At 37.4% G+C, this 27,388-nt stretch overlaps 1 protein-coding gene across 3 annotated transcripts; it reads right to left on the bottom strand.

Moving 5' to 3' along the window:
* Positions 1-3,138: 3,138 nt before the first annotated feature.
* LOC142338429 (uncharacterized) lies at positions 3,139-27,388 on the bottom strand. Of its 3 annotated transcripts, XR_012758978.1 has the most exons (8): positions 27,217-27,388; positions 26,293-26,419; positions 21,181-21,228; positions 21,040-21,108; positions 16,701-16,753; positions 16,472-16,624; positions 4,144-4,266; positions 3,139-3,865 (listed from the first exon to the last, which is right to left on the bottom strand). XR_012758978.1 is itself a non-coding variant. In XM_075388190.1 (7 exons), exons 1-7 carry the CDS (start codon positions 27,289-27,291, stop codon positions 3,833-3,835), a joined length of 558 nt encoding a protein of 185 aa, XP_075244305.1. In that variant the 5' UTR covers positions 27,292-27,388; the 3' UTR covers positions 3,143-3,832. The 3 variants fall into 3 exon arrangements, 2 of the variants coding, with proteins under 2 accessions (XP_075244306.1, XP_075244305.1); XM_075388190.1 differs by lacking the exon at positions 4,144-4,266 and having other exon boundaries at positions 3,143-3,865; XM_075388191.1 differs by lacking the exons at positions 4,144-4,266; positions 16,472-16,624; positions 16,701-16,753.

Here is a 27,388-nt window from a genome sequence, read left to right as displayed (position 1 = left end):
ATTTGCAGTTACCATAACCAGCCCATTAAATAGAGACGACTGTATTCAATACAAAATTAAACAGGAGTGAATAGTAGAATTTTGCAACATTCTCTTGAAATCAATTCTAATAGAAGTTTTCATACTTTTTGCAACTTGAACTTAAAAGTAGATTATGAGCCTCCAAAGAAAATATAAAGTATAAGATGAACAAATAAAAATTTTCATTATCTAGAAAATCTCAAATTTTAATGTTTTTTTAGCAAGAAAAACGATAGTTAGAAAATTGATTTCTCATTATCTTCATTTTCAGATATTTCAAGTCATTTTCAAAGATTATCTTCTTGTTTTGGTCTTTCTATCCAAAGAAATTCAAACTTTACAAGAACCTATTATAAAGCTCCTAACACCCCTTTCAGTGGAGGTTAGAACAACCATAGAGAAATATTTGCAAACCGAACAACAAATATCCAAAAAGATTTCTGTCGAAAGATAAAGGAAAGCCAGGTTTTCTGTTCCTATAACGAATATTTTAATGATTTTGGAGGCAATTTGGATTTAATTGTTGAGTTATGGCCTCAAATTGTTTTTATTATGAAATTAAAAATCTTTTCAACCATATTTATTTAAACATCGATTAGTGAGCATCATATTAGTCAGCAATTTAAAGTCTGCAAATCGAAGCTAACAATAATGGTTGTTTTACGAAATGATTCAAATCTTACATGACGTTACACGTAACGTATTTAGAGCCAATCATAGGACATTTGGGTCTTAACATACAAAAAGATCCCCTACCGGATGAAGAACTCCGTTAATATAGCGATTGTAGCGTTGGAACACACTGAAGTGATTGCGTGGGGGAAGAAAGCTCTTAGCATTCAAAGATTAGATAAATCGGCAGCCTCATCGCAGCGCAACTGAAGGCTAATTCCCTGATTCAGGCGTGTCTAGTGCAAAAATCTAGTTTAACAAAAAGCGATTTTTGACGATGGCTCAAGTCGTGGCATTCAGTCTTTCACCAGTACAAAATGGAGTCAGCTTTGACAATAAAAAAGGAGACAACATTAAGTTCGTTTTTCTTCAACTGACGATGGGACGTTTGCGCCGTCAAGTCAATATCCCAACTGGGGATCAGGGATAATAACTTTATCGAGCTGAACTGAGAGGGGGAAAGGAGTAGAAAAGGGGCGAATTGTGGGAGGGTGGAGTAAGGAGGGGATCTAAGCAGCCAAAAAACTGCCCCTAACATCATGATTTTATGATTTCAACAGCTTCGACGGTTTGTACCCTAAGCGACTGACATCTCTCTAAGAGATCTTCTTAGCTACTGTACACTCCATTTCTCTAGCTAACAGAAACCACTAATGATCCTGAACTTAAGCTCTAAGTTTAGGGAATCCCCTGAAAGGAAAACTCCGCTTGTTTTTATGAGGTTGTCATACTTGTTTTCGCGCTTATTCAATCTTTCTAGAGAGCTGCTATAAACTGCAGCACTTGATGCTTACGCCAGAACAACTGATACAGCTATAAGATTACAGGCTAGTCCAAATAAGAATACTGTTTTCAAAGAGAAACAATACGGTAATAGATTTTTGGTGTGTTATTAAGTCAAAAAGACATAGCCGGCAAACTGCCGGAAAATAGCCGCCGTTGACGCACATTGTGATTGAAACAGCAAAGAAAAAAATAAGCGATAGAAATTGACAGAACTTTTCCAAGTGTCAAAGTAATCTTATTTCGTGTGCAAATTCTGCATATTCCGTTAATGACCGGGCTTTATCTTTATCCCGTTTCTTTTGATTTTGCTCTTTTGATATTGACCTTTGCGTAATTAAATGCTTGAACGAACTTAGAATCCATTCAGTTGAAACAGTAAGTGAGGTAAGTCAGAAGTCATTCATGAAAATCGTGACTTGTGTAAAAATAAAAACGTGATCAAAAAGTTAAGCGAATAAAAAAGCGTACAAGGACAAGTCCTGACGTACAATAAAAAAAATCCGCATGTGAACAAAAAACACTAGCTAGAGAGCATTTTTGTTGGAACACTATTTTTTCACTGTACTTTTAAACTAGCGCAAAGCTTTCACGTCGCAAAACCACTCGCTTTTTCGCTCCGCTTCATGTTTCGGCGTGACCAAAGCCATCACTCCAATTTGACTTCAAAAATCATTCAAACGTGTGAACAGATCTTAAAAAAAGACAGCACCCCAAAACAATTCAAATTCTTTGAATTGTAAAAAAGAACGCCTAAATAATAGCCGTTGAGAGGCTGCTGGCGGCTATTAAACAAACTGCGTTTATCTGAGACTTCAAGCAGCAAAAATTGGGTCCAAATAAGTTAGTTCTGGGATACACAGGGCAATTGGAGCCCGGCAAGTGCCCTTGGCTCTGGCTCTAATTGGCTTAGGTTTCCCAGAACTATTTTCTAACATATAATAATGGCCTCCAATTTCTGTGTTTTTATCCCGTTTTTCAGGACAAAAAGCCGAATGGTCAGACCAAAAAAAAACTATCAGGCAAAAGTTGGTATCACAAAAAATTGCATCAAAACGAAGACCAGGACTAGTATAATTGCTATAAATTTCTTATGAGAGCACTTGACTTAACTTGTCAGCTGCCGCCATATTTTAACAGTCAATAACGATTTTAGATTTTCTGCAAAAGGCACTAAAGGTTGCATCAACAGTTGCGCGTAAAACAGATGGCAATAAACATCTGTCCTATCATATCTAAATGTCGGTCTCAAATCTAAGTAAGGCCACAATTCTCACTTTGAAGCAACAGATTGGTTTGTGATAGAAAACTGCCAAAAGAGGCGCTTATTCCCAGCTGGAATATATACCCGCATAACAAACAGGTAGTCATGCGGACGCCGATTATGCATATGGCAAATATACGGACAGTAGAGGATGGCAGTCAAGAGCATCTAAAGGCAACGCATAGATGTAAACTTTTGAGAGCGAGGCTCGGGGCACAAAAAGGGGCGAAGTACCTTTGTTGTTAGTGCCAAATCAGCCACTGATGTCTGTTGATTTTGTGTATTCTTTTCTCCCTTTTTACCACAAGAGATTGCGATTTGAATTTGACCGTTTATCGGGACTTAAGATCTCCGAAGGCGTTAAGGAAAATTCCTCCGTAAGACCATACTCACAGTACATATGGAACTGCTTTTGCTCGTATAACATTTCTCCTTGACCTATGCGAAGTCAATGCCTATGAAAACTTCAACTCGATTTTAAAAAATTGACTCAATATTAACGTTGCTCGACTTCAATTTAAGTAAATAATTAAACCCTCAAGTAAAATTCAGAAGTTTTTGCATGAGTCTAGTTTAAAAACTGAGGAGTGCAGAAACCATTTTTTAGCGTGGTAAGTTCAGAAAAAACTTGATTTTTTCACCTTTTGAAGCGCGATCAAACAGTCGCAACAAAAAAACTATGATGAGATCATTAATATCCTCTAATGATATCGCTTCGTGGCTATTAATCAATTCTGAAACATACAGAAACAAACATCAAATCGTGTTAAATGTTGGGGTCTTTCCCATAATAGCCTCCCCAGCTTAGTGATCAGATAACCTATAGACCTAATGGGGGGCTATAATTTCATGGGGGGGGGCTATAATGGGAAAGACCCAAATGTTGGCACAATTGCAGTTACATAGTTCTGGCCAGCGATTAAAATAGATTCCCAGTTCTTCATTTTCGAATCTGATAGCATGTCAAAGTGTGGCTCATTCAATTCTGTTATTCTATATGCGTTTTTGTGGAGACGTACATCAAACGAGAACAGTCGGCTATTCATCAAAGTTCACTCCATCAAATGTTCATCGCGTAAACCAAGAACTGCTTCATCTGAGAGCCTGTATCTCCAGCCATGTTAGCTTAAACACATCACCTTGCACAAAGGAAAATTAACACGATTACGTTACCCGAGTTGAGAAAATTTTTAATCAGAACTTTTATATTATGGAGCATTGAAGATATTAAGGAGATATTTCGTAAATCGATAAAGGGATTAAATATCAGTAAAACTACAACCTTGACATCTATAACTACGAATTCTTCATTAATGGAAGTTCTATGATAACTAATTCCCCAGGATTAACACATCTGAGGTATTTACCGTGGTCTTGGTTTCTACTCGTCATAAATTAATCACCTGTTCCATTGCAAAATTAGCGTAAGGACTGAAGAAACTATGTACTCCCCAAAATAAATCCTCTTAAACTCCCCATGATTTGATGGCCATCATGATTCTCGATAAAGAGCTCAACTCCTTGATCTGAACATAAAAAGTAAATGTGATAAGCACAAAAGATGTTAACTTAAAAGCTACTAAGATTGATAGCATTTGAAATATCAGGAGTAAAGATTGAAAGCATCCCAAACCCGCTGTATTCCTGCAAAATTGGCCACTGAAAATGCAGGTAAGCGATCTTAACTTATGCTGTAGCTAAAATGTCCAAAAAACTTGGCAGAAAAAACGATGATATTCCATTTTTGAAAAAAGAGCATAAGATTTTTGATAGTTACGTAGCGCGGTGGTGTTGCTACTATTTCAGAAAAAATTGAGAAATTTCTGGACAAATTTCTGTTACTTCAAAACAGTGGATGTGATACGCGAGGAAAATTACATCAGACCGCTGTTTAAAACAAGCCACTGAGTTGCCATCAACCTCCAGCAGATTTTCTGAGTGTTTTAACAAAAAAATTGTTTTATCTGGGCGTTTTGAAAGAACCATAACAAATTATTGTGCTCGAACCGGAGAGTTCAGACGAAGATTCCATGATTGTGTTTTAATTGCCTGATTGCTGTTCGCTTTTTCTTTGCTTATTTCTTTAAGCAGGGTTCGCACTTCAATTTCGCTTTTGAATTGCACTCCTCTATTCGCCTCACTGGCCTGTTGCTGTTGATTCGTTTGATTCTCTTTGGTGGGTGCCTTCGGCAATCTCCTCATCAGATTGGACAACTGGCCGGGTCAGCGGACCAAATGTAACGGTTGCTCTTCTATCAAAGGCAAGGAAAATTTTACACCACACACTTCGTTTCAGTGGTTTTAAATCTGTCTGGATATTGTGTTTTTGCAGTTAACTCTTGTGAACTGTATTAACCGATATACTCTAGAATGCCGTCGCATTATTTTATACTCAATAATTTCTAATGACTACCTGTTCAGCTTTGCTGAATAACAAATTGCTTTGAGTCAATTAAGCAAAAAGAAAAAAATTCAAATAACCAATTAGTTTCTAATTAGGTTTTTCGATGACATCTCCTCAACCACGAAGGCTAACGAAATAAAATTTCACAGATTTCACAGGGTTATGGACGTTAGGTAGGCCTACTATAGGATGTAAAAATAAACAAAGCTTGGTAAACTGCGTTGGTGGGGCTACCATTTGCATTTCATACCCAATCCTAATATATTGGCAAAAATTTAAATGTTGAATAACTCTGTAAATAAAGTTTCAAACTTGAGCAAACTTGGCAGTGCACGCCACTAGCATACAAGTAATCAAACCAAAAAAAATAAATGTATTGGTTGACTGATCTTTGGGAAATAACACAACAAGTTTTAGCTGAGGTTCGAAAGTTTTGACTTAATTTAATGGACAAATTTTGTTTCTCAATTGGCCTCAATAGCACCAATATCAAAGCTATGCTAGGCTTCGCGAAAGCCGGTAAGAGCAACTGACTATCTATGTGCTTTGCAAAAAGCTTCTCTTACTTAGGAACTTTGTTCCTCAGAAAGAAATTTTTGAGAAAATCAAAGTTAATTCTTTTTTCAACAAGTCAAAGTTAGTTTCAACTGTACAATCACTAAAATGATCTGCAGAAACAAAACACGATAACAAGAAAATTACCGCTCAAAAAATTGTGCTTCAATGTGCTTTGTATTTCAGTTTAATACACAAAAAATTTAAATTTCAACTGATTTTTGGTAGTTTTTCAAGCTCCTTTTATTCTGATAGTCACCTGGGTTTCCATGTCAAAGTTCCGTCTTTGATTGGTTGAAGATAAAGTTGTCGACAGAATGTGAACAGTTTTCCAAGACGTCTTTTTTTAAGTGTGAATTTGATGTCATGAGAAGTTTGTTAACGATGTAGAACTTTTGTCGAATAATCTGGATCAATAACAGGTTGATTCGCAAACAAATCGCAAGGAATCTGATGAACTATTGGTAAGTCGCAATTTTGTTTTGCTGGAAATTGAGATAGTTCTAGTTTGAGTTTCATTTCATGTCTGATTGCTACGTGCTAATAAAATTTCCTGAATATAAAAGTTCAAAGTGAACAAATGCATGTGGCGTCGATAGAATATAGCATTAAATTTCGCTTGTCATGCTATTCTAACTTCACGGCTTTGATTGAAAAGGGCTTTAAGCGCTATTAATTTTTCTATTCTATCCGTTCGAACAATCGCTGATTGAATCACATCATTAGACCCTTTGATGGTCTCCATAACTCGACCCAAATTATAATTACTTCGCTTATCGCTGTCAACCAAACGATAATAGCCACGCTTCTATCAACCAAACGAGATCGCCTTCTTTAAGGGTGCCGTTCGCCGTAGATGGCCATTTGTGCCGGTTATTTAACGTTGGCAGACACTCTACCAAATCTGTCCTAAATGATATTTGCAAAGGCTTGTTTGTCGAAAGAGTTTCCGATGATAGACAAATTCTTTTGCGTGCGGTAGATAGGGTAAACAAAAATTCTTGTTGCCAAGCAAGTGATTGGGAGTCAATGCTTCCAAGTCATTAACATCTGAACTGACTGGAGTCAACGGTGTTGCGTTCAATGTCGTTTTTGAAAAAAAGTCCTTTGTTCGGTTCCCCAACACTGCATACATTGCTTTCTTGCAACTTCTCACCGACCACTCCCATACTCCTCGAAAAGTGAGGTGCTGCGGGTAGGTTGAACTTCCATCTGATTCCTCGTTGAGTTAGATGTTCTTCGATCCCTTCTTTGTTCCATGCCGCAACGTACTCTGCAAACTCTCGTTCAGCTCCAACAAATTTTGTCACGTTGTCGCTGATTATTGTGTTCGGCTTGCCTCTTCGCGCAATAAATCGCATGATTGCATTGATACAACTATCTGTGTCCAATTTGAGTACAAGTTCTATATGCACCGCACTCATAGTTAGACATGTGAAAAGACAACACCGTCGCTTCTCGTTCTTTCGCCCAATATTACCAATGAAAGGGTCAAAGTAGTCATTTGTCCACTCCAGCATTTGTAAAGGCTGTTGAAGCGTCTAACCGCTCTTCGGGAGGATCAGCCATTACTGGTGATATCGTTTGTGCTCTGCCCTTTCTACAGGTAACACATGTTCTTTATTGGTCTTAAGGCGTTCCGTATGCCTACGCTCCACATCTTCTGCTGAACAAGGTTTCTTACATGCTCAGTGCCCTCGTATTGATTTTCCTTGTGCTCGTTTACCACGAATAGTTCAACCGCATGATGTTTCCAATGTAGCAATATTTGATGCTTTGAAATGAACTCCAATTGACTTTTGCCTATTCTGCCTTTGGCGCGAATAAGTTCCTCTTCATCTAGGAAGTGTGAGAATTGTAGGACTTAGCTGGGTTTTGGAATTTCCTTTCCAGTTTTCAGAGATTTCATCTCTTCACCAAACTGTTCTCGTTGTAGTAACTTGAAGATGATTGCTTTTGATAATTTCATTTCTTCAAGAATGACTACAAGTGTTGTTTTTTTTGTATTTGCTCAACGCTCTCCGTACGTATGCCATTGTATTCACTAGTCTGTTAAAGTTACTGAATCGTTCCCACTGAATAACAGCTTTCTTCTTTTCAGCCTGTATCATGAAGACTGATAAGGGTATAATTTCTTCATCTGAAGCAACGATTTCTTTGACCATTCACTCTTTCGTCTCTTCAACCAGGCCGCTCCAGTGAGCCACTCACTTCTCTTAAGCTCCTCAATGATGATTGCTCTGGTGCTAATAACCACTTGATTTTTGATACCGCTCACATGTTTGCACTGTGAAACATCAGTTATATACAGTAATTCAGCTACTCGATTGGCCACAAATACTTGTTGTTTACGGTGGGAACAGTGTATCCACTGCAATACTTTCGTTGAGTTTGACCAAAAGCTGCAACTTTATCTTCATTTCGTGTTCCTGGACTATCTATTCTTTCAAACTAATTGCCAAGAAGGCCGCTTGTAATTCCAGTCGGGGTATTGAAAGGTGTCTCATCGGTGCCACTATGCATTTACCGATGACAAATGCTAAGTCAGCTGAGTATTCTATCGGTTGTGAACGCAGATAGGCCACTGCACACATCGTGTCTTCAGATGCGTCAGCAAACACATTAATTTCGGTTTTATACCTCACTATTGAAGTACCTTCTATCGATGCTTGTTTCAGCTACTATTGGAAGTTGCTCTTTCCATCTAAGGAATTCTGCTTGATCACCAGGCTCCTCTTAGTTGTCCCCATGTTGTCCATTCTTAGTCCAGATGCCTTTCATGAGTCGTCTCATGTGATCACTGAACGGAGCAAACAATCCGATCGGCTGGATACTGAAGTTACCAGTGACAGAATCTTCTTCTGGGTTATAGGTGCTTCAACTTCCTTGTTCGTACCTCGGCGTAGTTGAAGACTATCATCAGTACAGTCCATTGTAGTTCGAGCACTGATGGTCCCTCTGTATTAGGTGCAACTTCGTTTTGCTTAGTTTTGCTTATTGATTATTGACTTCAGGTCTCCTGGGAGTGCTTCGGCAACTGCATTGTTGTTGCTTATCCACTTCAATTCAAATCCATGTTGTGAGAAAATAGGTTGTAGTTGATTGAAGACTTCAATTGCCTCGTCAGGGGTTTCCACTGATTTGATGAAATCTTCCATTTAGAGATTGTTCTGTATTGCTTTTGCTGTGATTTGATACCCTTCTTCGTTGTCCAGATCCACTCGCTTGAGAGCATAGTTTGAGCAAGTTAGAGAACTCTTGGCTCCAAATACATGACGCTGATATTCGTATATCTGAACAGGTTCGTTAGTTCTTCGACGCCATGAGAACCTCAAGCAACCTCTATCCTGTTCGGGAACTTGCACCAGTGAAAACATCGATTCCATGTCAGCTGTCAGGGCTAATGGTCCTTCACGGAATCTGAAAATTGTTCCAATCACCCGTGCAGCAAATCAAGTCCGGCTAGTAGCTTGTCATTTAGGCATAATTATTTGTACTATGAGACAGCGTTGAAAACACGTCTTACTTTGCCAGGCTTGTTCGGGTTTATCACTGGATGGTGGGGCAAATAATATTCTTTCCCGATGGTGCTATTCACCTCAGATTCGGCCCAAATCTTTATGAATCCCTTTTCTATGTCTGTTTCTATTGACTGTTGATACAAACTTTTCAGGTTAGGGTCCCTTTGGAATCTTTGCTCCATTGAGTAAAGGTGACCCAAGGCTGAGCTGTACTTGTTTGGTAGGTTCGGCTCTGGTTCACTACACAGCATTCCCACTACGTACCGCTCGCCTGCAAACTTCGTCGTACTCTCTAGCATCTTTTGTGCCTGCAGTTCCTTTTTTGACTGACTGACGACGTTGATTTTGGAGGAGGCATAGGTTTCTATGTCCCATCAGGTTTGGATGTTATCAGCCACTTTCACATCTTCTGCGAAGGCAAAATGACAAACATTTTGACTTCTGTTGCCCGTCATGAGTCCAATCACTACCCATCCTAGCTCTGTTAGAACGGCGAAGGGTTCGCTTCGTGTTCCTATCTGGTGTTCCAATGGGCGTTGTAGCTCGTACGCTACTTGACCAATGATGATGCCAACTTCCATCAAGTTAAAGCTTTCGTTGGGTAGAACGCTCAAGTGATTGAAGCTTTGCTTCAGCTTGTTGTAGTTGTAATTTGTTTCCCAAAGAGATTGACGGGTGTGCAAACGCTTCGACTGAATCCACCTTTGAATGCAGTCCTTTCTTTTGAGAGGAACCTTTTCTGTCTTCAGATCCTGGGGCCGTGCATGCCAACTATGTTGAGCATCACATCAGTGCCTTGGGCTCATAACTTCTCTTGCACACTTCTTGCACAACTTCTCTTGATCAAAGAATGAAACCGTTGATCCACTATCGAGGAAAGCATATGAGTTCAGCCTGTTGCCATCGCTCTGTAATGCGACAGGAACCACCTGAAGAAAGCTCGTAATTTCATTACTCTGGTTGATTGTTGATGCGCTTGTTGACTGTTGATTGTTGACTGCATGATTGCCCTCGTTCATTTGCTTTTATGAGTTTAACAATCGGTTGTGCTTCTTGATGCATCCAATGATACCGCACGGATTGACTTTACAATCTTTGATTGCATGTCCTTTGCCTAGACATCCGTTACATAAGCGTTGCTTCCTCACTGCTGCGTACCGATCATTCACACTCATCTTCTCAAATAAAAGAAAGTTCCAAATTTTATGAGTGCCATCAGCTAGCGGACAGTGATCACTTTGCATCTGCTTTGTTTCTTTCTTTCGAACTAGCACTGAAGTCCGATATTTTCGAGAACCGCTTGTCTCTATTTGTGCTCCTTCGGTGTTCTTCTATTCGCTCTCCCTTAAAAGCTGAAAACGATTCATGCACGTATGCCATCCTAGATAGCCACTTTTAAAACAGAATCACATCAGGCCAACCTTCATCTTTATCATCAACATAGAACCACCACTTCACTTTGAGAATTTGAGGTAGTTTGTCTACTGCCATACACAGTGTCGAGCTTGATTGCAGATCAAAATATCACCAATCTGCTTGTACTCTTTGAGCTTATTCAAAAAGTTCGAAACAATCATTGAGAAAATGATCAGACCCGTTGAGTCGTGAGGTTTCACCTGACTAGCCTTGCGAAGACTCTCCAGCTGTTCATCAATAATCAAAAGAGGCATTCCAAATTTTCTCTACAGAATGCTCCATGCAGCACGATAGAACTGCCCAGAATAGCCAATTGCAGGGATTGCTGACCTTGCCTTGCCTGTCAGTAGAGTCTTCAGATGGCTCATCTTCTCTGTGTCTCGTATTGGGCATTGCTCTAATGTAGCAATGAACATACTAGACCACTCCAGCCATTCGAGAGGGTTTCCATGGAAGTTGTTCAACTTCAGCTTTGGTAGGTTGCTGCTGCGTGAGTAACCACTGTTGTACAGTAGACCAGATCTGGGGGAAACGTCCCGGTCTTCAACACTTGAGGAACGGTCTTGTGAACTGCGATATCGTGGGAAGTGACTATGCCTGCTCATTTCAGGGGTTGCTTCAAAGCGAGCTGTTGATCGATCTGGAGTTAGAAGGTTGTGAATTCTACTGGCCCAGTCTGAGACATCTCTCTTCTTTGGGGTCCAGTTGAAGGGTGACGTGTCTCGAGCACTAGTTGATTGTCTCTTCACTTTGCGCGCTAGCTCCCGCTCCTCCTTCAGTAGATGATGATTGAATTCCAGTTCCTTCATTTGAATTTCCAGCTCTAGCTTCCTCCGTTCGAACCGTGCCTGCTCCAGTCACATCTTGGTTTTGAATTCGATATCGAATTATTTCTTCATCCTTTCCCCACGCCTTTGCTTTGCTGAAGATGTTTTGCGAAACATTCTCCGTATCTTTGGCCGCTTGCTGTTGCCCCATTTTGCACTGTTTGAGCAACTGAGTTGTCCGTTGGGTAGTTGTTGTTGCTCTCGCTGTCGTTCATTGCTTGGAGTGTGCCTTGCTTTGCTCTGCATTCACTGTTGGTTGCGTGCCTTTGCTTATATATGCATATGCTTATATAAGCCAATGATAGTCCAAACTTGCTTTGCATTTCCTTGCTTCTTTCAAAAGTTCTTCAACGAAATATCCTTGGTAGGGCGCAGGCTTGTCTCAACGCTTCAGTTGCTTGGGTATATCTTCATCTAGAAGGTGAACAGAGGACCTTTCTGTTGATAGAGGACCTTTAGTTTGTTGGCTCGATCTGAATTTTCTATTATTTTGTAGCCAAGGCTTGTTTCAGTGTTACTTTCTTCCACTAAAACTCGGAGCTTCTGGTCGTATCTGTGAACTGTTAATTGAAGCTGTTTTCTGCTGATTGTGCTTTAATTGCCTGGTTGCTGTTCGCTTTTTCTGTGCTTATTTCTTCAAGCAGGTTTCGCACTTCAATTTCTGTTTTGAATAGCACTCTTCTATTCACCTCACTGGCCTGTTGCTGTTGATTCGTTTGATTCTCTTAGGTGGGTGCCTTCGGCAATCTCCTCATCAGATTGGACAACTGTCCGGGTCAGCGGACCAAATGTACCGGTTGCTCTTTTATCAAAGGCAAGGAAAACTTTACACCGCCCAGTTCGTTTCAGCGGTTTTTAATCTGTCCAGATATTGTGCTGTTGCAGTTAACTCCTGTGAACTGTATTATCCGCTATACTCTAGAATACCATCGCATTATTTTATACTCAATAATTTTTAATAACTACCTGTTCAGCTTTGCTGAATAACAAATTGCTTCGATTCAATTAAACAAAAATAAAAAAAATCAAATAACTAATTAGTTTCAAATTAGGTTTTTCGATGACATCTCCTCAACCAGAAATGCTAACGAAAAGAAATTTCACAGTATTCACAGGGTTATGGACGTTAGGTAGGCGTACTATCTGATGTAAAAATAAACAAAGCTTGGCAAGCTGCGTTGGTGGGGCTACCATTTGGATTTCATACCCAATACTAATACATTGGCAAAAATTAAAATGTTGAATAACTCTGTAAGTAAAGATTCAAACCTGAGCAAACTTGGAAGTGCACACCACTAGATTACAAGTAACCAAACTGAAAAAAAATAAATGTATTAGTTGACTGATCTTCGAGAAATAACACAAGTTTTAGCTCAGATTCGAATGTTTTAAGATAATTTAATGAAAAACTTTTGTTTCTCAATTGGCCTCAATAGCACCAATATCAAAGCTATGCTAGGCTTCGTTAAAGCCCGTAAAAGCAACTGACTATGTGCTTTGGAAAACGTTTCTCTTACTTAGGAACGTTGTTCCTCAGAAAGAAAATTTTGAGAATATCAAAGTTAATTCTCTTTTCAACAAGTCAAAGTTAGTTAAAACTGTACAATCACTAATATGATCTACAGAAACAAGAAACGATAACAATAAAATTACCGCTCAAAAAAGTGTGCCTAAATACGCACTACTATATGTCAGTTTAATACACAAAAACTTTAAATTTCAACTGATTTTTGGTAGTTTTTCAAGCTCCTTTTATGCTGATAGTCACATTGGTTTCCATGTCAAAGTTGAATCTCAGATTGATTGTAGATAAAGTTGTCGACAGAATGTGAACAATTAAGTCGTAATGTTGCTTTGCTGGAAGTTGAGATAATTTCATTTCATGTATGGTTGCTACGTACTAAAAAACACTTACTGAATATAATTGTTGTACAAAGTGAACAAATCCATGTGGCTTCGATAGAATTTAGCATTGAATTTCGCTTGTCAAGCTATTCTACCTTTACTGTTTGAAATCGCCTTGAAGCGCTATTCCATTTGGTTGTTGGAATAATAAGCTCAGCTACAACAACTATCATATCTTGGCTTAAGTCAGTAAGGGATTTTCTGCAGTAACTGGTCATTTGCGTCTATAATGTAAAATTAAGAAAAGGGCCTACAACTGTCGTCCAGAATATCAGTGAATGAATTAAATGTAGTTGGATGGTTAGTTACAGGTATACAAAGTGATGTATTTTGAAAACAATAAACATAAGTCCTACCAGGACAACCAATGAGAAAAACATTTCGCTTCGAGTGGTTGCCCAAAAGAAAACCTAATATGAAAACTTTTAATTTGAGCTATTTCCCAATGGAAAAAAATCAATAATTTCTGCGCTATCATTTTCAGACTCCACTGAGAGCACAGTTATTTGGAACGGAACTACCTGTCTCATACAGCAAGCCGTTGCCACACTTGAAAACGAAAATTTTTAACATTTCACCTAAGCCTTTGTCTCTACCACATACTGCTAATAAACTACACAAGATCTAAAATAGTGGTAATATAATTAAGATCAGAAGCGTGAGCTGGACATCCGAACAAGACTTTTGGAAAAATGCAGTCTATATGGTTAATGCATTAATGGGCAGCTACCAGATTGCAATGGGCAGCTACCAGATTCCAATACTAGTGATGACGAGATTTCCCCTAGTTTACTATCATCCAGTTGGCGTTAGACATCAACAGTCTAAAGTCGCATAGACGATTGCCTTGATTACCCTGAAGCACGAAAAAAAACTTGCGGAAACTGTTTGCCATCGCAAAATGGATGGACACACAGACGCAATGGCAAATAGAAAATGTCAGATAAAAGGCGTTGGTCTTGTGAGTCTTGGTGAACAGCTACGAATAATATTGAATCTCTACGTTTATTCTTACGTCCCCAATGACATTATGGCCAAGCAGCAAAGTTTTTGCATTCGAAGGCCTAGCGCTTGTTGAGGAAGCCACTTGAACTATGTGAAACAGTTGAATCTCAGACAGCAGACCTGAAGTAAAACTATTTAGTTTTTCAGAATGTTACCAGTACTATGAGGGCAATTTTGTCACTTTCCTGAGCTTGTTTTACAACCGTTCTGCAGGGCTTCATTAATATTCTTGTCGAAAAAAGGGCCCTGGATCCCAATGAAGTAGGGTAGGTAGGAGGCTTACAGCATGCCTTGTCATGGAAGGTAGCAGCATTGCAATATAGCGCTCTCCCGACAAATTACAACTCAATGTTTACGTACGGTGGGGCACAGAAGCAATTAACCATTCAGCAAAGACTTCATACAAAAGTATATTGAAATTATTGGGTACATTTTGATTAAGCTACATTCTTGATTTTTCACTCACTCCCTGGCCTGTATGAAAAAGAGTCAACAGTTTCTGCCCAATCTGCATCAGCATGAATGGTATCTGGAATAAGAGCTCAAAGCAGTTCCTGAAAAACGGCTTGTTGAAATTTGAAAAACATTATGCGATTGCGCACCAGAAAGCTTGCCTTTTCTCCGATCCGAGAAATGCGAACTCTGGTGACCAGTACAGTTTAACTGCCGAAGAATGAAAACGAATCCCGTAAGACTAGAGATGCTGGGAGGAGCCACTGGGAGCTCAGAACACTTCGCAATTAGTCTCACAAGACCAACAGAAAATGACTGAAGTCCTGGGAAAACTCGACTACCTCCACGTTCCACAATGCTTCTTAGTCATCCTGTGTCAATTGCTTATTGCACAAAAACGATGCATTCCCTCCATTGCAGACCTCCGAAAAATTAGCTCAAAACAATTCAAGGAAATTTGACGATAAGCAGCGGGAAAATATGGGAAAACTTTTGGTCACTGTTCTTAGTGGAGGTTCATGGCTCCAGCTGACGTTGCCAATAAGTTTGCCAGGATTAGGTGTTCGGCGGTCTCGGGGCCAGTTTCAACCTGCTTTGTTTGGCTCTGATATGTCGCCTCTCGAGCTCTGGTCATGTATAACCAAATGACAACATTTCCATTAAAAAAATTAATAGCCTCCACCCGTAAATCTTGCTAGCGTTATCCCAGAAGAAATCAAGGTGCTCATAACAACTCAAAGATTAGAGCACCAATTGAAAACAGTCCTCAGAGAGAAAAGGCTTTGAAGAGTGGTCATGCTCTTTAGGCTCCGAAAGAGCGGAAGTGTGACACACATGGAAAAAAATGTTCCGATTGAGGCATGGTTTCTGTGCCAGTTAATAATAAAGTTCTCGGGGTTATTCACAAAATGTTCACAAAGACGAATGGCTATCATTGCTGACAATAGATGTGTTAATTCTTAAGGTCTGTCAGTTGCCCTTGACAAACTGTACTCGTCATTTACCGTAATCCCAGGAACTGCAATCATGATACTTGCTAAGCCGCTGATATCCTTTATTGCGTTGACAGAAAGGCACCCATTGAGGGAAAATCTCATTAGAAAATTTAGCCTGCATTGAATCGAATAAAAGCAATAATTAATTTCATTACGTCATCGTCTCATCCAACGAGCAGGCAGGTTTGAAACCAACTACCAAACTACAGAATCAGTCTGATTATGATGATTCTGATGCAACAATGGAAACCGTTTGTTTGAATTGCAATTTCAAAATGCATCCCAAATGACACTTTGAATTGTTCATGATTTTCATTAATTTTTATTTGGAAAACGAGCATTTTCAATTTTTAATTCGAATCAGCTGCTGGTCAAACATGTAGATCTAACTAATCTTTGGGGAGCTCAATTTGCAATAATAAACATTTTTCGCTCTGTCTCCCAGACGAAGGTGAACTCATATTTTTGCTAGCGATTTGGAAATTGATGAAAGGAGGGGAACGTTGGGGACCATCACAACTGTTATCTTGTTTCTTCTCCACAACCCTATGCCTTCATAACAACAATTTGGTCCTCCTAGCTCTGGAAATCAACAAAATTGAAAGAAGTACGATGAAAAACGCCATCATAACGTCATCCAAAATCCTTACTTTCATTCGGAAGTCAGCTTTTGATAAAATTTTCTTGTCTGTTGAGGAATATTTATCCCATAACTGTGGATCTCCGCTGATGAAACTCAGCCTGCGACAAACCATAGAACTTGCTATAAGATCCTTCCATCTAACGTACGACATGATTTTGACCTAAACAGGCGAATAAATTGAAAGAGAAAGGGGGTTGTTATCAAAATGGATTAGGAGGAACAGAAAGGACTCTCACAATAATTTCATTTGGAAGAGTCAATAGTCCTGATGCTGTTCCAATGCCACACTCTGAAAAAAGAGCAGAGATAAAAATAAGGTAAAAACAACCCGACTAAAGTCAGGCAAATTGCTCCCGAACGACAGGCGAGTGGTTGGTTTTGGTAGTAGCTAGATTAAGCACAGGTTGTTAAAAGTGGGGTAGGAGGTTAAAAACTTGGGGTATAAGGGTGAGTTTATGGGGGTGGGTGGGTGGGTAAAAAGTGGGAGATACAGTCCAATATGGCTCTTTAAACTAAGAATACCTGCCTTCTCGAGAATTCCTGAGTGGCTTTGGTGAACCTTACACTTAGAGCCTGCTAGAGCTCTAAGAACTGCTCAAACTCTTATTGCCCCTTTACCAGTTTGTTTTTGAAGACGAAAGTCGACTTGAATCTCTCGAGCTGGCGAAAGAATTTTCCAGAAAGTTCTCGCTAAGCAGTCAAAAAATAGTCGGTAGAATGCCGGAGATAACTCGAAGTGTCGTTGAAAATAATCTCTAAACTAACCTTACCTATATGAGAAATATCAAAGAAAGAGATGACAATAAACCTAATTGCCAAACCTAATACCATAGAAATGAAAGTATTAAAAATGCAGACACAGGTTTTAGTTTAGGGGGTGGCTAGGTTGGGGAGGGAGTCTGGACTGCTAAAATCCAAAGTTTGGAGAGGTCAACGTTCTAAAACAAGTCAATATTCCAAAACAAAGAAGTCAAAATTCTAGTCATGAACAAACATGCTTCAGCAACAAAACCTGTAGCATAACAGTACTCCCCTTCGAGTCGTAAAAGTTAAGCATGCAAAATACACACAAGCTTACAACAATTACTTCAATTTTTGTTTGAGATCAATTAAAAGATTTTGGATCTTTTCCGTTTGTTCCCCCAGCTTAGTGGGTCCATATTATTGGCAACCCACAAATGTACGTGCCATATTTTTACATAATGATTTACTATGTAATGACAGGTGTTCTGTATCTGGGGCTGCACGACGTACTGGGGGCACCAACGGAAAAGATCCAAGATGTTATATGAAACGATGCAGACCGTTTAATGAACACAACTCTGCAAATTGTGCTATACAACACGATGTTACCGTGTATTCAAACATCACCTGTGTGCGTATGAATCAAACCACTATATCTCTACTAATTAAGGTGTAGCAGTACAGATGTTAAAAGCTGACATGAAAATAGAAAATTCAATAATACTTGAGTAAAAGAGCGGCGCCAACCAATTAAAATACGACATTTTGACATTGTTGAGCAAAATAAACTCTGAAAAAACTCTTAATAGCGTAAAATACAGTTCACGTAACTATCTTCTCAATCAAATCTGAGAAAAGAAGGTACAAACGTCGAAATTAGATTCAGCTCTGATATGAAGAAAAATGTGCATTAAACTTCTTTAGTATTAATTGTCTTAATTAATTCGAATGCTGCTAAAAATTACAACCTGTCAACGAAACCATACAACAGTTTGCCACATTTTTGCCAGGCAACATCTCTTTAGGCATACTAATTAGACTGAATGATTAAAAAAGTAGATCAAATGATAAAGATTTGTCTCTTAGGCTGAAAACGAGCGAACTCAAAAACCAAAGATCTGGATTTCCTGTTGCTTATTTACATGGGAAATTGAAATTTTAAGAGCAATTGAGCATTCAGAAATTAGAGAAACAAATCTCTAATAGAAAACAATTCATATCTTAGAGCCTTGGTGGTGTCAATCTCCTTAAAAAATAAGTTTTAGATAGCTGATCAACATAAGCGCCCTTTGAAAGTGCACGCTATTAAAATAAACATAGACAAAATAACTATGGGGTCAGTGAGACAAGGATAGAAATAGCAAATTCAATGAGGTTTCAAATTATTTGGCAGTGAGTCAACATACAAAAACTAAATAAAATAAGAGCAGGGAATTTAAAAACATTTTTCAAAAAAAATATATAATGGCTATGATTTCTTCTATGAACAAAGGGCGACAACAAAATATTACGGTGACACGCAACGATTGAGGAAACTGTTATCAATACAAAGATAAAAAACTTTCAACAAAACAAACAATAATCAAACGCAGAGCAATCGATCAAGACGATATTCAAAACAGAAACTAAATTTTAAAAGAATAAGTTAGAGTTGTAAGAACCAACAAATTGTAAAGTGATGATGCTCAGCCTCAAGCCTCATTACAAAGCAGACAAGAACCGTCATTATCAATGCTGCAAAAAATCACCAAAAACTGCGAAAAAAATTGTTTTATCTTTTAAGTAATTTACCTTTTAGCAAAGGCAAATGTCAAAAAAGCAATGGTATTAACTAATTATCGCAACTGCGAATATAAATCCATCAAATTTAATGACTTTTAAACGGCGGTCTGAATGAAAGCAGATGTTGAAAACGGAAACAATGATAACAGTAGTCATGATACCGCAAGCGAACAAAAAGTCTCAGAGAAATCTGTTTTCTCTCACTTAGAAAGTAGGTTTTCACTACCTAAATCAACTTGTTTTCTGATTCATTTACAAGTCTAACAGCGCTTAAAGCACGGTCCAAAATTCACTGCTATATGACATCCAAAATAATTGAATCATGAGAGCACATCTCAGAAAGCGGACGCTCAAATAAGATCAAATTTCTATGAGTTTTTCAAATTCGAGCTTAATATTAGCGGACTGAGTAGCTGGCGCTGAATATACCAACTCTTATTTGCATTTTTTTTTACTGGTTTAGCACTCAGCAATTTTGAAAACTAAAAAATGTTTTTTTTCTAAAAACCCTGAAAAGAAGCACTTAACAAAAAATCAGTTTGTGGTCGGCGTAGTCAGTTTTGTCTCTGGACTAAGCTGCGACTAAAATAGATAACTTTTTTAGGTTTTTAACTAAGATATGAGTTATCATCATTATTTCTCGACAAATCAAGAGAAATCAACTAACTATGACAGATCTCAAATTATTTTCTTCTTTCTGCTTCTCAAGATATGGAAAAAATTGCGATAGAAATTCAAAAATTGGTGGAAAAAACTTTAAAAATGAGCCGAAAATATTTGACAATTAGGCAATGAGCGATTTCGAGGAAAACAATTGTAGTTCTGTATACCATCAGAAAGGTTGCTATTAATCTGGAACGATTGACCTATGAGCTAGATCGTCGAAAACTTGATGAAAATCTACGCTAATTTGACATGAAATGGTGCCATGCTTTGAAAAAAATCCTGTGAAGTAATGATTCAGTTTTCTAATACACTATGGTACCAAAAAGCTACGTACAGCATGATTTCTGCTTTTAAAGCATGGTTCATGCTTCATAAGCATGAATTGAGCTAAGGCATGAAAACAGGTGTGAAATTTAAAAGTTTTAAGAGAAATTTCATTCTCACTTTCTCCGCTTAAACAGAAAAGATGGTTAAACCGCTTTGTTCTTTTACCGTTTGCCAAGTTGTTACGCAACGAGATGTCGGATTTTCATGGTCTAAAATGCAACAGCGATTCAACTGGAAATCAAGATCCAGTGCACTATATGCATACGAAAGTTACTTGAAAAATAACCCTTTCGAGGCCCAAAACTGTCAAAACTGACCTTCAAACAAGATCCTCAAAACTGTCAAATATCAGAAAAAAAAGTCAGTTACCGATGTTTTGCACGATCTCAAAACCTCACTGGAGATTAATAGAGCGGCTCATAACGCTTTCTCTTTCTACGATAATTTCCAGAGGCACAGTTAGACGAATTCTGAAAAAAAATATGGCGTTTTTCGAATTTACGAAGAAAAACTGCAGTTCCTGGACATTATTTTTCAACAAGATAATGCACCTGTGCATGAATCGAAGATTATCGGCAACTTTTTACAAGAAAACGAGTGGAAGGTGCTGGAATGACCAGCATACAGTCCAGATCTGAATACTATTGAAAATTTATTAGCGAATTTGAAGCAGCGATTACGAAAACAAAGTTTTATGGGAAAATTCAAAAGAAAAAGTGTATGAAATTTGGAATGAAATTGACGCAGACGTCGTGAGAAACATGTAAGAAAACTATAAAAACCGTCTACTAGACGTTTAAAAAGCTAAAGGTGTAATGACGTGTTATTAGAGAACAAATTTGAACTCAAAATGTTATATTATTTGATGTTTGTATTGCTTTTTAAAAAATCTTTAGTTGTACGTAGCTTTTTGGTAGCATAGTGTATATCGATTAGCCAAAATTGACTCAAACACAAGTCGTACTGAGATGAAGTTCCTAACCCCAAATAAATTAGGAAGTTAAGGCAATTATCTTCCCGTAAAACTTTTTTGACAATTCTACAAACATGGAGTACCTGAGTGTATGCTGTTCACCATTGCGATACTGAATCCCGACCACCACTTCAAGAACTGTTCTTTGTCACCTGAGAACTGACTTGCCATTAATGAACATTTAAAACTCTTGAAACTTGGTTTCAAGAAGGAAGTGAACTTACCAGTCCCTGCAATGATATCTCTACCTACCAGAGTTCCGTTACAGTAAACTGAAACAGACAACTAATGTACATTGTGAGCCAATGGTCATTGTAGTTTGTGCAATATTGTTAACATTGGCTATGTCAATCACTGCCGAAATAAAGCACAGTAATGCACAAAAATACCTCAAAGACTGCCAGCCAATTGCGCCAGTGACATAGCCCGAAGTATACTTGCTTAGCTCTAGCGTATCGATAACAAATCAGCTGATATGAATTAACAAACTGGCAAGCAGCTGAAAGGAAATAAAAGAATTCTGAAATTCTTTCAAATAGTTCAATGCACCTCAACGTTAAATCATCAAAACTCGTTTGATTTGGGAATCTCATGTGAAATCAAAATGAGTACTCATTGCACTTTTGGTTAATCAAGAGCTGTAAGTGAGTTTTGTTAGTGGCAGCAATCATATACCATTCGAAATTGTCAAACTGTGAAGCATAATCAAGAATGTGAAAAACACATATGATATCATGCTCACAACTCAGCTTATACATGGCACTAAAACTCCAAAATCCGGACAACAAAAATCAACACCAGGAATTTCGCATCAGAATGGACAAAAATAAACTAGGCAAAAAAACTTGAAAGAAATCAAATTTTTCTAAAATTTATCCTATTTTAAAAACAAGTTCCAACAACTTATGCCTTTCAAAAATGTCTTATATCCAGCTTGTTTGACTTCTATGCATTTTCGATTAAATTTCGCATTTTCAATTTACTCAATAGAGTGTAGATGGTCATCTTAATGAGTGTGGTAAGTGATGGATGCTCAAAAAACATTTCACACGATTAGCCTCAGTTGATGAGGGGTAGAACAAACCAAAAAAGTCGCTCTCTGACATCTTGGCGCGTGAGATGGCCGTATTCGAGGAAGAAAAAATAAAAACATAGCTGGCAGATTGCCAGAAAGTAGCCGCAATAGCTTCGTAGATCTGCAGTCTCAAAAAAAAACAGTAAAAAAGACAGACCAAAAAAATAGTCTTTTCAGTGAAGACTGAGATATATTTTGATTCAGAATCTGTATAAGTTATTGTTGCCTCTACCAGCTGCTCTTAAATAGCCTTCATTTACAGTGACACATTTACTTGACCTTATCTCTTTGAATTAAAGTAAATAAAAGTCAATTTCAAAGTGAGGAAGTCATTTTTGAGAGTGAGGTAAGTCAAGTGTGACCAAAAATTTAATCACGCGAATGAACAAAAAACTCGCTCCACTAAGAGCGAAAAATGACGTCACGCATGCAATTCAGTTGTAATTGCATGAACGAATGAACAAAAAGTGGCTGTGACGTCATATGGTCGTAACAAAAATCATGACGACATAAAAAAACAGCAGGACAAGTCCTGACGTACAATTCAAAGAATTTTCATTGACTAAAAAAAACTAGACCTAAAACGGACTATGAATGGATTGGAAAAACCATTTAGAAAAAAATCCGATCCAAAAAATCGAAAAAACAGTAAAAATCAAAGTGAAATTGCCGCATGTGAACTAAAAACCACTAGCGAGAAAGCGAATTTTTGCTCAAACACCGTTTTCTCACTCTACTTTAAAATTAGAGCGAAAAAATTCACGCAGAAAAACCACTCGCTTTTTCGCTCCACTTCCAGTTTCGGCGTGACCAAAATCACTACTCCAATTTTGACTTCAAAAATCATGAAAATGTGTGAACAGATCTTAAAAAACATAGCCGGAAGAATCCCGGAACCGACTCGAAGTGAAAATCCAATTAAACGCCATTCAACTACTTATCCGACAAAACGTGCCTACACTTACCTATGATTATCTTGAAACAGAACCATAAAACGAAAAACTAAAACAGGAAAATCAAATCTGTCAAAAATGATTAAAAAATCTGATTAAATTTTGTCATAAATTGAGATCCCAAAATAACTGATTCTGCCCAAATTACTTCACCAAAACAACTAGTACCTACTGAAACCACTTATAATAATTCTTTAAAAATACTCGAAGCCAAATCATGAAAAAGTAAGCTCTTGAAAATCACAAATCATGAAAATGTGTGAACAGATCTTTAAAAAAAGAGCGCCCCAATACAATTGAAATTCTTTGAATTGTAAAAAACCAAGAGCACCGCAATATAGCTCCGCTCAGCTTACAGCTTTGCAGCTATAAAAAGATTTTTTATATTTTAATAAAAATATATGATAAAAACAAAAATTTGAGCCAAAAAACTTAAGTTGTAGTACTTGCATTTTCAATTTGGAAAGGCTGGCAGTCAATTTATGAACACGGACTAGCTGACGTCACATAGTTATGAGAACACTATCAGATCACTGCTCAGTTTGTTAAAAATCAGAGACAATTATTGCATCTTACAAACATAGCCGACAGATTGACGTCAAATAGCCGCGAAAGAGGCTGCTGAGGCCTTAAGTTACAAAAAAGGTACTGGCATCAAAGCGAAAAAGATGCTCACCAAACAAACAGAAATTCTAATTACATCATTATCTACCCAAACTTCAAAAAGACTAAAGTACTTCAAATCAAAGCTCAAAATCATCTAGTTTGGTTCTCCTCTATTAAATTCCATTTATTAGACATTCTAAATAAGAGTTGACAAAGAAGACAAAGTAAGACATAAGAGTTGACATTCTAAAGGACTATTAATGAATTGGGAAAACCCTTTCTAAAAAATCAGATCAAATAAAAAAAACAGAAAATCAATGTCAAGAGGCCGCATGTGAACAAAAAACCATTAGCGAGGAATGAAAATTCGTTTCAAACAAAAACTAGGCCTACAGTGAATTATGAATGGAATGGGAAAACCATTTAGAAAAAAATGCGATCCAAAAATTCGAAAAAAACCGTAAAAATCAGAGTGAAATCGCCGCATGTGAACAAAAAAACCACTAGCGACTAAGGGAATTTTTGTTCAAACACTGTTTTCTCACTACTTCAAAATTAGAGCGAAAAACTTCACGCAGCACAACCACTCACTTTTTCGCTCCACTTCCTGTTTCGGCGTGACCAAAATCACTACTCCAATTTGACTTCAAAAATCATGAAAATGTGTGAACAGATCTTAAAAAAAAGAGCGCCCCAATACAATTCAAATTCTTTGAATTGTAAAAACAAGAGAAGGCCAATAATAGCCCCAGCTATCGCTGTGCGTCTATTAATGAAAGGTATCAGAACAGGTGCTCAATCACAAAAAAATGAAGTGAATAAACTAATGATTATTTGTTGATTACAGATATTTATACAGTAAAAACACCCTTTGAAAGCCGGCAAACAATATAACCCTAAACATGGAAAAATAAACAAGAAAAATAAGAATCTCGACCAAGGAAAACTTCTATTTCTTCAAAAACTAGTGGTATTTATAGTATCAAATCAATCACGTGTATCAATTCACAATACTTGTCCCTCGAAGACAATCAATTTTGAGGAAAACCTATGAAACAACGCAACAAAAATGACAAAAAGTCATTTGGAAACTTTATGCCCTGAAAGTTATATAAAACAGAAACTATGTGTTAAAATATTTATTCACTCCCTATAACTCATTGTTCAAAAACCAGCCAAAATCTTCCTAATTTCACGACAAATTGACAAAAGCGCCAATTAAATAACAAATGAGGGCAAAAAAATGACCGAAAATCAATTGCCTAGGTCATTAACCTTAGCTAACTGAACCACAAAAAATACCCAATTATAGTGAGACCTCCTTTGATTGATACTCAGAGATAGGGCAACAGAAAATGCTATTACGGGAAAAATCCTGCCTCTTTTTTATTAAAAAACAAATGTATCAAACTGCAAAAAGAACCATGTATAAAATTAAAGCGAGAAAATAGATTTATTTAAATTGAATACAAAGCAGATGTTAATTTTTAAAAATTAGACAAGGCTACAAGTCGAAAAGGACAGAAATGGCACAATTCAAAAATCCATTGAATTTTTTCAAAAAAATATTTTTGAAGAGATCCAAACTATTAGCAACCAAATGAAAATATAAAGTATGTTCACTTGTGCCTTCATCGAAGGCCATAGAGTTTTCCATTAACGCTACTAATTGAGAAGACAGAAAAAACAAAAGCTAAACTCACAAAACCATACACATTTTATGAAAAACGTCTGAATAACAGAGATAATTATCACCTACTCACTGATGGGCTCCAAAAACACCTAGACACCATTAGGACAAACAGCTCACTTTTAACAGCAGTCGCAAAAAAATCACGAGAAAAAAGATAAGACGTCAAATGTCCACAAAAGTTACAAAATTGTACCTAATTAACTAAAATTTGTCTAAACACCAAATTATCTGTTCATTTTACAATCAGCTTGCTAAATTTCACGTTTTAAAGCTGCTTGGATTTTCTGCTCCCTTTACTTCTACAGCGTGACAAAAATAGCTACACTTATTTGACTTTGCATTGACATCAAATATAGAGAAAATTGTGAACCGATCTTTAAAAAAGCATAGCATGACAAGTCGCCATGCAAACAATCCAAAAAACTTAACCGTAACACCTGAAAATCCTTTATTCGACCCGCAGCTTATTTTAACATTAGGAGCGCAACAAAACAAATGAGAAAAATGCTAAAATTATAATTCGCATTTTTGACGAATATAGATTCAATTTAAAAAAACCCTCAAAAATTTATATATCACTACCCTTTGATAGGAAGCGCACGTAGCAATAGTTATTAGTTCAGTTTTTAAAGATTGTGTCCGCAGTTTTCTAGTCTCTTCTTCGACAAATATGGACAACATTGGTTAGAATTTGATTTGCCGCCATTTTCCGCCAAAAAATACGACCAAACATTGGATCTCCTATCGTTGATCTATGAAATTGAAACCAATAACATTAACGCTCATAATTTAAACATATTTTTAGAAACTTACCAAAATCTGAAGACAAAAATTTGAAAGAACAAAATAGAGATTGTTCAAAAATCTTTAAACCTCAATAACTTCGAAAAAACGAAAGTAAAAAAACCTGCGGGTTATTAAAGTATTTTACGCTAGCATATAGTCCGCCCCTAATTGGAGTCGGAACAATAAAGCCTTGCTTGAACATCCATAATAGTATACGTCTCACCTGTTAATGCAAATTTGTCATATCCCATGTGAACCACGCTCAGCTTGACGGTTGCTTCAATTTCCCTCTCCAACTTGGGAGTCCTTCGAATGGTGACTTGCAATAGGTTCTGGTTGTGAAGTAACTTCTATATCACACTAACGAAGTCAGGTTATCTTATCAGCTGCCAGATTTTAAATTGAAGGCAATTTTCTTCCGGTACGTATCTTTCGCTATACAAAACTTCCGCTCTATTTTTGGCAAATAAAAAAACCATAATTTTGCAGCTATTGAAACGATTAACTACGGTTATTAATTCGAATCAACGAAGCCAACAAATTTTATATCAAGAATTTGGGAAAAATCAGGATTCAAGTGAGCCAGGAGAATGTGAAGTAGTTTTTAGAATTGGGTAACCTAATCCAAAAAAAATCTTCAATTGCAAGATTTATAATTTATTAGCTCTATCAATTTGCTTTTATGAGCTTTATCACTACTCCGATAGTGCCCAAGCACTGCAGTCTATTGTTAAACATCTTGGAGTTATTTCAAATTCTTGTTATTTAAACACTATTGACTTTTGCTCTATGATTTTGCTCTACAGTTGCCTGCTAAATTATAAATGCACACACTAGTTGAGGATCAGTTCAGTGTTTTTGTCATACAGCCAATTCGAATCTTGATGATATCCTGCTTCATCTTGATAAATTATTTCAAGCCTCCATAATATTGGGCTTCGGCACGATTTGACTGGCTGACTTCAGATGCGTTAAACTTAATTTTTGAAGGAAAAAACGGGGAAGAGCAACGGTATTAACGAGATTGAAAAAATGGAATGCATCGTTTTCGATTACTTTTCCGAACCATCCTTATTTTTAGAAAAAATCTCAAACAGCTGTCAAAAGATATCTCAATTGATATATCATCTTAAGGATGAAAGCTAACCTTGAATGTCCATCCACCTTTCTGCAAAGCTTCGATCAGTTGATCAACAAATGAGTGCTTTTTAGCGGAACTCATTACGTCATCTGTGCAATTCAGATCAGACAGTAGATAAAAACAAAGTCATTGTCTTCTGGGTGTCTAACTAGTTAACTCATTACATACAATGGCCTCT

The sequence above is a fragment of the Convolutriloba macropyga genome, chromosome 4, assembly GCF_964194025.1.
Source record: "Convolutriloba macropyga chromosome 4, txConMacr16.3, whole genome shotgun sequence".
Taxonomy (NCBI): domain Eukaryota; kingdom Metazoa; phylum Xenacoelomorpha; order Acoela; family Convolutidae; genus Convolutriloba; species Convolutriloba macropyga.
Note: the sequence above shows the minus strand (reverse complement) of the source record. Positions and strands in the feature narration are given on the sequence as shown.

Coding starts and splice junctions, on each gene's coding strand:
- LOC142338429 (XM_075388190.1), bottom strand. CDS start 27,291: ATGAGTTCCGCTAAAAAGCACTCATTTGTTGATCAACTGATCGAAGCT. Junction 26,420..27,216: donor AAGGTGGATGGACATTCAAG/GTTAGCTTTCAT, acceptor AGTGTGATATAG/AAGTTACTTCACAACCAGAA. Junction 21,229..26,292: donor TGACAAATTTGCATTAACAG/GTGAGACGTATA, acceptor TGTCTGTTTCAG/TTTACTGTAACGGAACTCTG.